The following is an 18,116-nucleotide window of genomic DNA, read 5'->3' on the forward strand; positions in this document are numbered from 1 at the left end:
AATCGGCTTCGTAAATATATCATGCGGCAGGATATATAATAATACATGTAATAATGGAAAACATATAAATACATACACACTAAAGAATTATAAGGGTCCATAACCTGTTGCATCTAAATTATAAATTATTTGATTGGTAACTTCCTCAAAATTACATACGCTATAAGGTTTTTATTAATAATATAAGAGATTTTATTTAGATCATGTAAAAATATTCACAGTTTAAAAATACAACCATCAGACGTATACCAGTTCTATAGTTAATAACATTATGCAAATATCATGACGTGAATTCATCCAATCATCAAAATCGAAACATCACTTTTGGTTTCATCTTAATTAACATTTATGATACCTACACGGTCCGACAGTTACGTAAACTCAGTTATTTTATATCGGGCATCCGTGGAGAGTGAACTAAACTGGTTTTACACTTAACTATGAATTATTAATCAACTTGTAAATACTAGTTGGACCATAGACAAGTCGATATTCTGAGTTGGACGTCTAGATGTATCCCGTATATCTAATATGCATTGCTAATGAACAAAAATCTTGTTTATGGTAGCACAATACAATGTAATAGTTACGACAGATGGTATTTGCATTTCTTGTAATATTTGTTGATTATTATTTTATATAAAACTAATAGCACGCCCTTGTCGCGCTTGGATCATCATAACTATATGTGTTTTGTGTATATATACATATAATAAAACAAAAGTCCCCGTCGTTTCTGTCTTAGCGGTATTATTCAATATTTCACACTACAGAACAAATTTCCACATGGTTTCACGCACCATTAGAGCGATATTTGGGATTTATCTTTAAGTATAATTTATTAAGATTTGTGTAAATTGTTTGAATTATTCGCGTGAAGACTTAGTACGTAGCTACCTGCCCTATCTTCTAACATAATATATAACCCATGTTACTCTAGAATAATGTAATCAAATAGGTGCAGTGGTTTATTTATTAATTATAAAAAAAATTGCTGTCTCTATATACATTAATATAGATAAATACCAGTACTTATACCAGTAGACAAGTTGACACATCTTGACTGTTGCTGTTTTCTCTACATTTATCAGTTAATGGACGCTCTAACTTTATACATATATGTACAATATGTATGTACATTTATGTTAACTTGAAACTAGAAGTGAAAATAAGTTATATACAATATTTTTATTTTATAAACATATATACAGTATTTACACTTTTTTTATTGGCTTTATATAATGGTATGATGCACCCATCTGCGTTAACGGTTTACGCTGTCGGGTCACCATTGGAGGATAATATGAGCTGAGGTTGACCCCCACAAGTTCATCGTGGAAACCATCGTGATGTTTCTGGTGAATTTGTCACGATAGTCTAACTGACCCATTAGTCCACATTACTAACAATCCCCTTCCCCAATATTTCTATTACTCGTCATCATTTGCTTCTTCCTTATCCCATTTATTGGGGGTCGGCGTAATATGTATTTATATAATATACTATGTACATATAATATACTAGTAACTTATATCAACTTCGCAAGGGTGTTCAGAATATGTGCATGAAATATAAACCTTACGGAAGAAGTTCTCGAAGACATTGTATTAAATTTCCTTGCGTTTAGAAGAAGTAAGCGGATGAACAGAGAAACGATAACTGCAACTTTGTTTAACACTATAAGAGAAGATAATACTCGTAGTATGTATATGAGTTTTAAATCAAGTACAGGATGCAGTAAAAGTGCGCGTCATTTACAACTGCACACCTGCCAGTTAATGTCATGTACTTATTTACTTTCTCTAAGATTTTCTATGGTTTAACAACTACATAGATTGAGAAAATGTATATAATTTAGAGAGCTCCATAATATTTTCAATATGCATATTTCATTTTATATTTATATCATTATGAGTAAACGATAAAAAATAATATGAAGAAAAATATATTTATAAAGATAATATTGATAGGTTTAATTATAAAAAATATTTTTAGTAAGGTTGTGTAATTCGTTATTTTTATAAATAAATGAATAATATACGCTTTTACGTTGAGTTTCTAATGAATTTAGAGACTACGGCGACATTGTCAATGGAATTGTTTAAAGGTTACATAAGATATAACACAAACCACTAATGACGGAACGAAAGACAGAAAGATTTCATATAGATTTTAAAGTTAACATATTTTGACAAAATTAAAAACTTTAATATTAGGTACTTATTTCTCAATTGATTCCAATTCAATTTAGGGTAGGGTTGATTTAGTTTAATCGGTTAATTATTCGTTAATTCTAATACGTATTCTTATTATCTATGGATGTTGTAAATTATAGATTTAGATATATAAATAAAATCTTTATTAAAAAATATATATTAAAATGTGCTAATGGAATATAATATCAGTATTTCTCATTTCTGTACTCGGTCAATTTTCGTTAATATCTACATATATCTATTTAAAGAATATGAAACGATGCCGGGTCGAATATATTCATAGTTGGCTACGGAATCCTAAAGCGATATTGCATCATCCCGTTAGAATTTTATCTTATGGAATTCGAAAGTATCCCACTAAGAATTCCTCTAAACAGTCTAAACGAGCCTCTGGTGCACTATTAGAGGATTTACTGTCTCTTAGAGTTTTATTCTAAGAGCAAGAACAAATAACCGTATTTATCTACATAACGAGGTAGGGATATTGTTACCCATTGCAGTTTGTTACAAAAGGGATACCTCTAAACCTTGTTTACGAGGAAGTGGATGAATGTAATTAGCAATTATTTCTTGTAGAAGAGACAGAAATAAGGAACCTAGCTCGCTGATAACTCTGTGTAATGTAGATTGCAATAATTAATTGATTTGGTACAGGAAATTAAAATATATTTTTAGTATATGAACATTATTGGTATTTAATTATATATATACGTACATATATACACTGCGGTTCTGCGTAAGTTTTTGACTAAAATTTGATACAACGTTGATGTAATTCTTAGTTCTAAAATATTTTGCAACTTAACACTAAAATTACATTTGTATTTCCTGGTAAATTTATCAGTTTCCGATTTCTATTAATAATAAATATTATTAATAGAAATCGGAAACTGATAAAATTGTGCAATAGTTTTTTATGTAACTGGATTGGCAAAGATCTCATAGCCCATCTGATCGTAAAAGGTACAGCATCACGAACATCACGCTCGTGTTTTTTTTTCGGACTACTCTAATCAACAGCATTAGCGTGTGCAGATGGCACTCCATGCAAGTTTCAATTAGGCCGTCAGAGTGTTTATTTTCTGCCATCTGCCCTTTAACCAAACCTAGTAGGTGAAACAGAAGCCCATATATATATACCCATACTTTGTACGCCTGACCACTATTTTTTTCAAGTGCAGCTAAATTTGGAATGACACGGAACAATCGTTATAATATTACCATTCAGACAGAGAATGATATAATCCTATATTAGTTGCGTCATATTGTTTTTACAAAACCCAATTAATAGATATGTCATTGTTCTAAGAAAAGTTATACAAATAAATGAAAATGGTATTTAATTCATATCGTATGTAAACAATTCGATATCTTCAGAAAGTGGACTAAAACATTACAATCGCTTATCTTATCCGCCTCGCCTTGTGCCTACCAAAATATGGACAATCTGATGTCGGGAGTAGTCAGTAACTAACTACGTAATATTACGTTAGTAGGATAGTAAATAAAATTTACAACAAGATCATTCTAGAATATATTTGTAAAACAACATGTAATATTCACATATGATTCATATATGTGGTAAAACAAAGGCACTTTTATTTTTTCTAATTTTACATGTGTAATAACTAGTTACCGTTATTTTCTAGAATTACATCTGTAATACAAAATTAGTTATCATTATTTTATAGAATTACGTCCGTGATTCTAACTATAACTTTACGAATTACACTAGACTTCAGAAATTAGATTCAAATGAGTACCTACGGGGAGAATAGACTTAAGTAAAAATATACATGTTAGGACATTTGTAAAGCTTCCACCACAATATGGCAAGTGGCTCAGATATAGGGCTGTCGGAATATAGGATTGTTGTCGGGAAAAACTTAAAAATCGCAGGCAAATGGATAACCGTAGGGTAAATTACAAACTATTTTGTTGTTATTGTTTTGACTTTTTTATTAAAATTCATTACTTTTTTGGCGTCATGTAGGGGGTTTTGCAGCGCTGAGTAAATTAATTACCACAATTAAAGTTAATATTTAGCACAATATTGACAGTACCTAAAACTTATTTTCAAGAACATATTCCCGGTTTTATCTTAGTGTAAAATTTAAAAAATCAGGAAAGCTCTGGTGTGTAGCAACCCTAGGCCGTACGTCTAATTAAATTACACGAAGCCTTAGTAATAAATATAATAAATGCAAATGCGTTTACTTGCACTGATACCAAAGACAATATTTTTGCGACTTAAATGCGTGAACGTTAGATTTAATCGCTTTTTAGCTTCTGTATAATGGTACTATAAAATGTTTAGAATGCTATTACAGACTCCATAAGATACAAGTGACGGCCATAATGTTATAGAATCATGTTCCATTGATTTTTAATTGCGATTGTAAAACTTGGGTTACATTAATGTGAACTTCAAGATTATTGATGATTATTGAGGAATCATTAATTTTTATTTTCATATGTTGATAAACTAGTTACCATCCTTCCCGACTTCGCACGGGTGTACATATAAACCTTTCTCTAGAATCAGTCTATCTATTGGCAAATACCGTTGCGTAGTTTATAAGATATAAGCCAACAGACAAAGGTAGCTACTTCATTTTATACTATGTAAAAAAGTTTAAGCAGGAGCGTTCGAGGTTCTTAATTATATGCTGTTTTTGTGCATGTATCCCTTGATACCAAAACTATATTAATTTTGACGTTTGTTTACCCACAGAAAATTTGTATTTAAATTTGACTAATATGCTTATGGTATATAAATACAGATTTCTTACTTTTTACAGTTTAGAAATATTAATATTTTTTCTCTTTGTGTCTAGGATTACGATCAATATAATTATAATACGTGTAATGACGTAATACGGCGATACCTACCAAACAAAATTTGAAGAATCTCAAGAAAAAGGAAAACATCTTATTAATGATCTACATTTGCAAATAAATAATATTATTATTATTAAAAGAAAGAACACCTTACATGGCAGTATAGATTTCATTATAATAAATACAGTTTTTACATAAGTTTGATTAACTTCAACCTTGATTTTCTAAGTCCAAGGGGCACTAAGGAGCAATAAAAAATAAATTACGTCGACTTTATCCTATTACGTGTCTATCTATAGAATAACACGAACCAGTGACTTTGTATCACCTGATGTGTATTCTGTACTAGCAAAACATCACATGCATCAACATAACATGAGCCGTTTGGAGTTTTTTCTATAATTGAACGACCACTTCATTACTGTCAGGCTGTTGTTTTTAGTTTTGCTTAACTTAACTTTGAATTTCTCCGTTTATCAGTTCTATATTAATTATTTATTATAATAGTAATATTTTATTTATATAAACCTTCATTAGTTAATGGTACAGTTTAAGGCAGTCCTGAATCACAAACTAGCGTGTGTTGTATATCAGGAGTCAGATCCTTCTCAAAAACATAAGTTTTAATTTTCATGTTAAAGTAATTGATTATTTTACTTAATTTAGCTTTTGTGTGTGTGCGTGTGGCTGCGTTTGATTGTATAGTGTATAAGACAATGGACTCACATATCAATTCTCCCTGAGTTTTTGTTATCAATGAAAGGGTAAAAAACGTTGGGTTTATGCTTAAACAAAATTAAGAATCAGACTTGTTTTATATTACATAAAAAATATTTGTTTTATTCAAATATTTTGACTACGTTTCGCTGGATATTATCCACATTCTGATATCAGGTATGTATGCAATGAATCTGTTGAATGATTAAACTAGTATCTGAATGTATCCGGTCTAATGCGGTGCGTTACGTCATTAATGTTGAAATCATTACTGAAATGAAAACCGCAAGTGACCGCAACCAATCGCATCACACTGCAAGCATCTTTAAGTTCATTATTTTGTCTTGATTAATTTAGTACTGCCAATATGCGTTGTTGACTACGAGTTACATTAGGCGTGAAATTGAGGCTCGCCTACTTGAGACTTAAACGGATTACTTGACCCCTATTGTAGATATGTAGGTACATCGGGCACAGGAAGCCTTACTAACATTGATGTCGGCCACAAAACGGTTCCATCAGGCTTACGGCGCCTGCTATTGCTTTCTAGATGTACTTAGGTACCGCAATTAAAAAGTATTCCATAAACAGTTTACACACACAAGACTACGAGTAGGTAGGTATTACGTATACAGGCAGATCCTTATAAGAAAATGTTCATTAAAATTTATATATCTTACTAATAATATTATATACGCGAAAGTTTGAGAGTATGGATGTTTGTTACTGTTTCACGCATAAACTACTGAACGGATTTTGATGAAACTTTACAGTAATATGGCTTATCCATCAGAATAACACATAGGATATATTTTTTATTGAAATTTACTGAAATTTAATGCCGGTAGTATAAAATTCAGACTTTTAATATGTTCCTCGCATGATCCAAACATTTGTATTCATGGTATGATTGCTTATATTGGTTGTTTGTTTGTCCAGTATACATAACACAAGCTCTTCTCAGCTTGCTTGTAGACTGCCCTGGGTGAATTGTTCTGGATTATTATTATTATTTTATATAGTACATGAATGGCAAACAAGCTGACGGCCCACTTAATGGTAAGTGTTACCAGTCGCCTATATACATGTACAACTACGGACATTCCATTATCATGTGATAATGGTAGATACCATTTATGCTTTGCCATTCCGAAGAACTGATGGCATTTCTCTGCGTATAAGCTCTACTTAAGTCTCTACCTTTTACAAAGCAAGCTGCTTGGCGTCTGAAATGGTTGGCGTGAGACAATTGACGACCGTGTACAAAGTAAGGCTGTGTGCCTCACTTTGAACAAAGTATAAACCGCTACACCAACGATGTCTTCCTATAATTCAAATGTTTGGGTTATGTAATTACATATTATTTCTGTCATGTATTATAATAAATAATGACTTGTCGAAAATTTAAGTTAATGAATACTTTCTTATTGCATAAGTGGATACTTTAGTAGTTTATTATGTTTTGATTAGTTGTAGAAGTAGCTCGGTTACATTATTAATGTCATCCGTTATAATGATTTATTGATGACACCTAAAAAATATATATATATGTTTACCAGTTACTAAATGCATGCAGACATGCATTTAGTAACTGGTAAAGAAAAAAACGCAAATTGGGCGAAAGGTCTGTAGTGTTAATGGTGTTCGAGAATAATTACTCATACAATAAAGACTCCGTACCAGCTTAAGTCGTATTTAATAATTATTTTATTAGGGATGAATATGGTATAGTGTATTCGTTAAAGGATATGCGCTCTACATCAAGGATAATAGGACCTAGACAAGGATAATAGGTTAAGAATGAAGTCAGGTAATTTTATGTACATCGAGTTTTTAATGGGGACTACATGAAAATCAGTCTTGGACAGTACAAGACAATAATATTACAACATAAATATATTTAGCCAGAAATTTGAATTTTATTACAGATTTCGCTTCTAACGTCATGCTTACTTTTTTCTTTTTTGTCTTCCTATCTACCATCAACTTTATGGTTATAATTATGTAATATTATTATGTAATATTATGTTATCTGTGCTATAATTAAGCTTGTCATTAGTCAAAATCAAAGTTATACTTAGTGGATAATGTTTTCAAAAAAGTAACAAAAACGTAATTTTCTAAAATTTGCCTTTTAGGTACAACTGTAACCAAAATAGTAAGATGTCAGAGGTCCAACTGTTTAAAGTCGAAGCTTCCAAGTCCGAGGGCATGGATTCTATACAGAGGTAGGCACACACTGCCTAATTACCAACTAATGAAATATAACTAAGTGAAATTGAATGGCTATAATTAAAGTCAACTAAATGGCAATAATAACAATCTAATAAAATGTTTACGAGCGGAAACTAGCACTAGCGCAGTAATTATGAGGATTCACCGTTACATGCTTAATTGGAAATGCTCATTTAATATATTTTTATCCCAATATCTGTATTTTGATCTAAATATTTTTTTTTAGATTATTTGCTATTTTAGTAAATAATTATGGCATCATTTTTATTAAACTGATTAAAATAAATATCTATGTAACTCTTTATTTAAGAACTCAATAGACTGTTAAAAATAATTAAGTAGGATGTAAGATTACAATGTAAATGTTAATAAATTATATTAGGGACATCTGGCTCGAAACATCTTCATCTTATAAGGAATGTACTGATACTTTTTTTAATATTTAGAATAGCCTTTTATATTGTTTATATGATAATGCCTGTAATTTTATCTTAAGGTACCCATGTCCTTTTCGTTATAAACTGTATATTTAATAAAGTTAACAGTACAACCACTGGCTAGCTTATATAACTACTATGTACTTTTATATAACCTACGAGATATATTTCGCAGCGGAAATTAGATATAACCGTTAATAAAAATCTGAATATTTATGATCACTTAAAACCATAACGTAGTTTTAATTTCTTAAGCGTTAAGGATTGGTTGAACATTATTTAGAATACTGACAGTATAGCCCTGTGACTATACCTACCTATTTGCCTTGTTGTAGTTGAATTATAAAATTCCACGGAAAGGAACTTGAACCCGAGCACGACTGTCAATTATTGTGGCCCAATATTTTATTTCATTTTATGGGCACAATCCTAGTGCATCCTAAATGGATGACGTGAAACAGATATTAATAGTAGTTTTAAAAAAATTAATTAACATTTAAAGAAAACAAAAATAACTTAAAGTTAATGTGCCACAAGCAGTAGGTATACGTAGTTCAAATAAGAAATAATTTTATTACTGGATAGAATTTACGTTATACGCAAAATTATCTCTTCTACATACTGAAATATTTCTATGCGACGTTTCAATAATATCTGAACAATTTACAGGTCAGACGTTATTATTAATATTAGTCCCGTTTTCCTTTTAAAATACAAAAACGTAATACAGAAACAATATTTAATTACCTGCTAGTGAAGTACCCACATTCCTACATGAATCATTTTGTTTTTTGTGACGCATCGTTCAAACTCGACACGAATCATTTATAAAACTAATGACAAAAAATCAAACGAGTGTCGCCTAATTTTTCATACACAGCATTTAATATATATTTTAATTTATTATTTTATAAAATATTTGCCGGGTAGGTAGACATTTGCAGATGTAATATTCTCAAAATCTCGACTCACCTGTATATGATGCAAAATGCAGGATAATATGCGATGAATATAAAAATCCAACACAGACGGCGTTCGTTACATAAAACAATAATGCACAAATTTCTCTTTATACCAACTTTTGTTCACACTGTTTTGTTGCAGTTCAAACCCGCGCGGGAACGTTAGACTTTTCGCAGCGCATTGTAATGAATTTGTGCGATACTGCATCGAATACCGTACGACTAAACCCAAGCGATTACGTTCGATGAATACAAACAAAACAAATATCTACCCATGCCGTGGATACGTTTTTCTACTCTTTAATAAAAGCTCCATCTATTGGACAGTAGCAAAGAAATTGTAAATATGTCTGTTTTATTTGGACGTAGCACTAGATGGCGCTGTATATAAGTCTGTACATTTTTTTAACACATTCATCAGTATTTTTTTGCATATTTTTTTATTTTATATTACGTTTTATTATATAAGTGTTAGTATTTATTATATTGCAAATAAGTAAAAACATTGACTCTAATAATTTTCAGTCGTTCGTCATTCATTTGTCGTAAATCAATCTGGTTTGCGAGATCTGTGGCTGTTAGTTGACGGCATTATTCTAGCTCTCTCATATTCATTCATTACAATAGATTTCATTCTTTTTCTGTCAAAATGGCGGCAGTGCAAGAGGTTTGTGTTGATTTCCCCTAATTTTATATATTTTGAACATGTTAAAATCTCAGTGTTTTATGTTTGTATTATAGAAAATTAATTACATATTTCATAATTACAGGCGAGACGCGAACCTATTCAAGCCGTCCAAGTATTCGGACGTAAGGTGAGTGCACTGTCCGTCCACGTGTTTCTAGCGGTTACCAATAAATAATTTTATGATTAATTTTAAAGTAGCTAGTAATCTTATATTAATTTAGTAAGTTTTCTCCTAGTTACGTGTACGTATCACAGTTACTTAGTTTAGGCGAATAATCCTTTCGTGCCTTTGGTCTGGTAACCTATTATTTACTAGAACATTTATATAGAAAGGGAAATCATAGTTGTGGCCTTCCCAGCCAACTTGCAAGAGTATCTTCCAGTTGGTCTAGGCGGAAACAACAGATAATAAAATAAATGTCTTAAAATTTACCACTTATTACACCATTCTTTTCCTTACGTTTACCATAACCTTAGATTTATGAATCTCATCTGGTAGACCAGTTTAACACAGCACACGATTCCTTCGACCATCGTGCAAGTAATATGCAAACAAAAAAAACGCATTTGTAACTACCAGAGGTAGACTATAAAGTTGTGTCCGTTTTTACTTCTCATCTATTTTAGCCACCAAGCAATTTGCTTTATAGGCTGTGTTTTGGCTGAAGAATGCAGATTAGGGAGGGAAATTACATGGTTAGGATATAAGATGTTAATCATCTGGAGTTATATGACAACAGTCCGTAGTGCTGTTCAAATATATAAGAAACTATTATCACTTATCATCAGGTGGGCAGCTCGTTTGCTATTCTAATTATAATGAATATTTAAAAATATATTTACAGAAAACAGCCACAGCAGTTGCATACTGCAAGCGTGGTCGTGGAGTGCTTCGGGTAAATGGACGTCCATTGGACCTTGTGGAGCCCCGTCTTCTTCAATACAAATTGCAGGAGCCTATCTTATTACTTGGAAAGGTACATTTCTAATATAATCGGCACATTAAATATATTTGCATGTCTTTTCGTTTGACAGTGCATCAAGCTGTAAAACATCTCTGTCTAATTATTTTTAAATGGACAAAAAATTATTAAAATATTGTATCTAACAACATGCATATTTTGTACAATATTATTAATATTTTTTTGTTCTTTTTAATAAATAAAACCATGTAATATGTTTTTATTGCAGTTTGTCAATTGAATATATAGTATATTTAGATATTTAGAATATAGTATATTAAGAAACTTGCTTAAATTTGCTGTTATGTAACAAGTAGAGCATTAGTGTTGTCCCACTTAACTTTTGGTGTAAGCACAATAAAGTACAGTTTTATGAAATAGCTTCATAGTTTTGAATAACTAACCATGTGATATAATAATAAAAATTAGTTATAATAATCAAAAGTAGTTAATAATTACATTCTCGAGTGACCAGTTTATAGACTAGTCATTACTTAATTTTCATTATTATATCATATTGGTAAAACAAAAACATTGTTTCTTCCAGCTACCTATTCAAAAATGACTGCTTCCATAAAAGTAATATACTTAGTATTGCAACTGTTTTTAATTAATTTCGAAATCAATCTAAATTAACATCAATTATAATTATTAAATCTATTTCAACTGTACATATGTTCTAACCTAATATACTAGTAATAGATTAATACCTGCATGTAATTAGTATTTAGTTAGTTGCATGTTTATTTCACATTTTAATATGCTCATGAATTTGTTTTTTGCACATGTAATGTAGTTTGTTTCATTGTCATGTATATGTATAGGGGTATATACATTCTTTAAGTGTATGATAACACCTAGAAATATATATATTATATTTATTGCAGTCTTAGATACAATAATTAAACTAACTAGACACAATGTGAGCTAAGGTGGACTTATCTCTAAAAGTGAACTAATGAATTGCAAATTACAAATCCATAATGACTTAAAGACATTAATGTGGCCCATATCTAAACATCCACAGACCTCTATGATGATGGTTTTGTGTTATCTACAGATTACTCACACTTTAAATAAATTTGGTAGTCTTCCCATATTACTTATCCCTACCATCTAGTTTGGATAGGTACTTCAGTGAGAAGAACTCATGAGGAAATCCACTGGTACATTTTTTGTTGTCATTACTATCATAACTACTACTTGTCAGTCAATTTCATGGCCAGTTTATAGATTAGATTTTCTCATTTTATATGGTATTTCAAATTAAAATTTCCATCTCTTTAAATAGTGTTTGTCACTTTTTCAGCTATTAAACAAAATAATTGATTTAGGTATATAATCATTTTAGTATAGAAATATCTGTACACAATCTGTACACAAATAATAATTTGTACACAAAAACTGAGAATGTTTTTTTCTTTCTTTCTTTCAAATGTTTTAGTACACCATATGGTTGTTTATCACTGATTATGCTTTTGCCACTACTCTCTTCCACTGTCATAGTTATTCTAATAACTCACCATTTTGCTTTTAATAATATATATATGTGTGAAAGTATTTCCACTGTCTGTCTGTATATACCCTTACCTAGCTGCATTAGTTTTGTACCAATATAGTAATATTTTACTAATACCCTTGTTGATATATGGGATGAATAAATCTTATTCCGAACCTGAGCATCTTAAGATGTGAAGTAAATAAAATTATTCTGATTATTTGTAATGAGTAAAATAACTAATTTTGTATAGGAAAAAGTATGTAAATTGACATACTGTTTCTTGGTTTTTAGGAGAAGTTCTCCGGCGTCGATATCAGAGTGACCGTTAAGGGTGGTGGTCATGTTGCTCAGGTGTACGCTATCAGACAAGCCATCTCTAAGGCACTGATTGCTTTCTATCAGAAATGTAAGTTTTTTTTATATTCCACTTCTTTACTCTTTCTCTTTCTAATGTGCATTACTTGAATGTTTCTTATGCAGACAGTCTTAAATATATAGTAATAAAATAAACAAAATTTATGATTTGATTATTGCCTTTTATGTGTGTATATAAATTATATTGGGAAGCAAAGTTAACATACATTTATATTAATTTGTTTCTTGCTATAATCAAGAAGTCTAAAAACTAATAATAAATTCCAAATTAACCATTTTTGCCAAGAAATGGCTGAACCGATTACAATAGAATATGAGTTCAGATTTACTTTGGCATGTGATACAAAAAATTATGAAACTGAATATGTAATTAATTTAAAAAAGAAATTTCTTTTTCACTGCTGTTCAAATAATTTACTTTTCAACATAATACTGTATAATTCAAAATGAAAGAATTGCTGTACTTTACTTTTGTTTTAATCACCTGTCCCTTTCTTTCCAAAGCTGTCTCATTCCATATGATTCAGTCATTTCAGAGAAAGGAGATCAATGTGACATTTACCAAACGGCATGCGTTATCAATACCTCGCTTGTTTGAAGTGTACACGACAATATTATCCTACTTCTAAAACTTTGACATAGCGTCTAAGCAATTCAATGCGTAATGTTTTTATACCTGCATTTTTTTTATTTGATTTGGTTCAACAGTGTATACAATTGTAATTAAACACAATTTGTATTTGTCAACATCCCTGATCCATAATATTAAATGTTACAAATGGCAGATAAGAGTTCATTATTATATTTATCTCTATTTCTATTAAGTACAAATTTGCATTTGAATCTATGTCAATGTAAGTTGACCATTGGTTGGTTATATTAAGGATGTGGCTAGGAAATAATCGCGATACTTTCCCGATGGTAATGCTTGTAGGTTAATATGACGTAGAAGGTCTATAGTAGACCATAAATTCCCGGTCTGCGCTCTTAGGTTTGAAAATATATCGATATAGAGCTAATATTCATAATAACATATCTTTTAATTCCAGACGTAGATGAGGCGTCAAAGAAGGAAATCAAAGACATCCTGGTACAATACGACAGGAGTTTACTGGTAGCCGATCCCCGTCGCTGCGAGCCCAAGAAGTTCGGCGGTCCAGGTGCCCGCGCCAGATACCAGAAATCATACCGTTAATACCATTGTCAATATCGCCGAGTGGTATCACATTGAATTGGTATCTGTCACTGTGATATTATTGGGTGTTTAAAATAAAACTCATAAAAACACTCCTTTTTTGTTTAGTCCTATTTACATACCTTTTTAAATTATAGCCTAGGTGTTATTCTGATGTATATAAGCTATATTACTTGAGTTATGTCATAATAATCTGTTCAGTATTTTTTAAGTGAAAGAGTAAATTCTTTGAATATATTTCGATCTCTATATCGTTGATTACATTGTATATCCTTATGATAACATGGTCTTATCCCTGTGAATTTGGACGAGAATTATCCTGTATATATATATATATATATATATCTAGCACATAATTTGTCTGCACCAAATTTCATTCTATTACGTCTTATAGTTTTTCCACGAAAGAGTAACAAACTTGTTTGTAGTATTAGTAGGATATATGAGATAAACAATAGACTAAAACAGCATGGAGAATATAATATTTCTAAAATGCGATCATGGAGTCTGAGGTACTTGGTTATACCTTGCCCTCGCAAATGTCAAAATGACAATATTTTTTTATCAACCTCCTGTACAAAAATTACATATTTGTTTCACTCGAAGAGGGGTAGGTAGTAAATAAAACATTTGAGTAATTGCTCTTTTTACTTTTATTTTAAAAAATAATTGCTAACATTATGATTCATTTTACTCTCTTCTCATGAGAATCACAATTCAGATGTAGGAGGGTATAATTTCCTTCATGAGATTCATGATTTTTCATATTACTGTTGTGTGTCACAAATACAAATCATATTTTATTCTTAATATAATATAGGGTTCCCGTTACTCGTGTAAAAGCGGGAATATTAAAGTAAAAACAAATGCAGTAAAATTTATGCTGATAATAGATATGTATCGCTTGCATTTTTATGGAAAGCTTATTTTGTACCTAATTGAAAAATTCAAAAGGACTAGAACTTACGTCGTGTAACTTAACGCAATTCTTAATTTACAAAGACTGCAATTGTTTGTTTTCGATGATGTATGAATCATACTGCAGGTACGAACCGTATGACTCGATTTGTAAATGCCGGCTAGTATACGTCAAAACTTTCAAACCCAAAAAAATATATATTTATATAAAGAAAATAAATGCAATCAGTTTTTAATTTTAAAATTCATTCAGCGCCCCAAAGTGTGATTAAAAATTACATATATCGTAAACGCTTTAAAAATGGCTTATATCTAATTGTATATTTTTTACCTTTCATTTATATGAAATAGTAATTTATCTGACAAATTCACCGATCTATTTGAAGAGATTATCGTAATTATTTTAAACAAGCAATAATATACTTAGTAGTTAGCACAAACTTACAGTTACACATAGTTAATGTCTTTCATTAATTTCTTATAAAAATAATATTAAGTTATAATATCAAACAGGTTACCAGATCATTAATACTTAACAGACCAAAGTGTTAAAACATACTTCTATATAATTATATGCTTAAAAATAGTAATAATTTTAATGCAAGCAATTTGGCACAATTTCATTCTAACTTTAGGTAGCCATTAGCACATATATAATGTAGTAAGGTCATAACAAATCTAGCTACCTAGCATGACTGCCATAAGTGGGATGGCATGATGTAAGTACCTATATTAGTAGATAAGCCTCCATATTTTTATTGGCTTAGGAACTTATTACCGCCTTTCTTTTTAATGGCATTTTACTATTTAATATTTTAATATAAACAAGATGTTCTGTTTACGGTAGTATTTTCGTACTTACATTTTTGACCGAATAATATATTTTTTTATTAAGGCCTCTTTACAAGGGGTAAAGTAGTGTTTATCATAGAGCTATGATAAAATCTATGATGTTGATGTTACTATTTTTGAAAACCTACTTTTATATAGAATTTAAATATGAGATTACAAATCACGGATCAGCAATAGCAACATTAACTAGCATCAACTAATGCTTATTTTTATAACATATATTTATTTTAATTGATCTGTATCCACTAAAATTATTATGTATGGAAAAACTCATATATTATATAACATGCGAATCAAATGTTACGACTAAAATATAAGTATAAACTGAAATGGACGGTAGATTTATTATATTGTTTAAAATTTATTTTCAATCTGCTTTTAAAATATCTCAATCTTGTTTTTAGGTCTCAATCTTATTTTTTTTTGTCATAGATATGCCCAGTTAATATTTATATTATGATTTAATTTGAGTAGATATCACTTACCGATTTTAGTCGCTCCATTAGTTATAACCGATGTTAACATGTTAATGTACATGTTAACATGTAAAAATAACATGCACAAACCCTTTAAATAAAACCTTATTTTTCTAACCACTAAACCATGGAAACGAATTTTTCGATTCCATAATAATTTATATCTATGTTAATGCTCTTTCACATCTTCAGAAACATCTTCGAACTTGGCTCCCATTCTTTTGAGTGCTATAACGGCTGCTACCGCTTTCACCCATCTCTTCCTGATGACGTAACGTTTGAGCTTTGTCTTGGTGACGTGAAGTTCGGTGCAGAGTGCCGATTGTATTAGCCATGGATGGGTGACCGTCGCTGACGCCGGTAGTCGGTCTCTTTAAATAGTGCGCCAAAATAAGTAAAACTAAAAACTCATTAATATGTAAGAAGTGTATGAATTTCAAAAAAATAAATAGAAATTTTAAATATTTGTAACGATTGACTAGCGATGGTCATATAATTATAATAGCTTATCAACACTTTTACCATAAAAAATATTTATTATAATAATTAAGTTAGACCTTTCCGTTGGTAACATGTAGACCAACAGACATATTGTTAAAGACAGTAGGTACTCATTAATTATTCTATTTTAATTTCTGTCCGAACCTTGTGCATTGATCTAATGACAATTTTCTTATTCTTTCTTTCCTATTAATTGACAATTTTCTATAAGAATGAGTAAACACAGTATCTTGATTTGATATGAATTGTTGATGTGTTAGACCACAGTCTAAACTGTAGAAAAAACCTAGATACAATTCCCGCCAAACAACTTTCACAACACCGTAAATAGATAGCATATTTTGTGCAGTAGACGTTGGTCCAATTGCTAATACGCAGGTCACATGGTTTGTGAACCATTCTTGTCGTTGGATAGATAGAAACCTAGTTGTCTATACTTGGGTAGGTATTTCGGGAAAAGAGGATTATTAGTAATGTGGACGGCTAACTCCATTGCTAGCAACGTATCACGTCTGGTTACACTCGTACGATAAATTGCCGTTTGCCGTGATGGGCTGACTTCATGTTCAATGTATCATCCTCTACTGGTGCCCTGCTAGCAGTAAACCGTTAGCGAGTCTGCTCCATCATTTTATTATCATCCATAAAAATACTTGGGTATGCCTAATTCTAGCGATTAATAAAAACGCTACTGTAATTAGGTCTTAGTGGACTGAGCTGTGAGTTACGACTTGCCACGGATATTCTCAGGTGCAATTATTGTGGGAATTTCTGACTTTCGGAAAATAAGTTATAGTTGCTGATAACGTTGCTTTTATATATCTAAGCAAACGACATTTTTGAATCGGTTCAGTATTTTTTTTTATTCTTCATTGTTTGTAATAAAATGAAAACTTTCATCTTTATATACTGGTTGTTATTCGCATCTTCGTCTACTTTTTTAAATAGAAGATCCAATCTATGGGCAAGTAAATTTACCTGAAGAGCCGCCAGTCAGTAGAAATTATGATAATTTTATATAGCTCAGGGGACAAAGAAGCTTGCAGCTCGCCTGACGGTAAGTGATTAGCAGCACTAAGGAAGCAAGTCGGCTTTTTAAGAAGGAATAAACTGTTCTTGAAGTTTTTAATATCGTATCGGTTTATTATTATAAATTTAGACAATAATATCATGACGTTGGAATTAAAACTACATATTTTATTTAAGCCTTATATTTTAACAACGTAAATATCGTGCAACA

The 18,116-nt window shown here is 30.7% G+C and overlaps 2 protein-coding genes across 2 annotated transcripts in view; one reads left to right on the top strand and one right to left on the bottom strand.

Moving 5' to 3' along the window:
* Positions 1–9,639, bottom strand: part of LOC131842235 (uncharacterized) — a 44,851-nt gene extending 35,212 nt beyond the window's left edge. The window contains exon 1 of the mRNA XM_059190771.1: positions 9,419–9,639. The gene's annotated coding sequence lies outside the window, so the exon portion shown is untranslated. The remainder of the gene's footprint in view (positions 1–9,418) is intronic.
* A 372-nt stretch (positions 9,640–10,011) lies between these two features.
* Positions 10,012–14,221, top strand: LOC131842234 (small ribosomal subunit protein uS9). The gene is made up of 5 exons (XM_059190770.1): positions 10,012–10,075; positions 10,179–10,223; positions 10,942–11,073; positions 12,851–12,965; positions 13,984–14,221. The coding sequence occupies exons 1-5, from the start codon at positions 10,058–10,060 to the stop codon at positions 14,127–14,129; spliced, it is 456 nt and encodes a 151-aa protein (XP_059046753.1). The 5' UTR covers positions 10,012–10,057; the 3' UTR covers positions 14,130–14,221.
* Positions 14,222–18,116: the final 3,895 nt, after the last annotated feature.

This window comes from Achroia grisella, unplaced genomic scaffold (genome assembly GCF_030625045.1).
Source record: "Achroia grisella isolate CSIRO2021 unplaced genomic scaffold, CSIRO_AGI_Agris_v1 utg215, whole genome shotgun sequence".
NCBI classification, from domain to species: Eukaryota; Metazoa; Arthropoda; class Insecta; order Lepidoptera; family Pyralidae; genus Achroia; species Achroia grisella.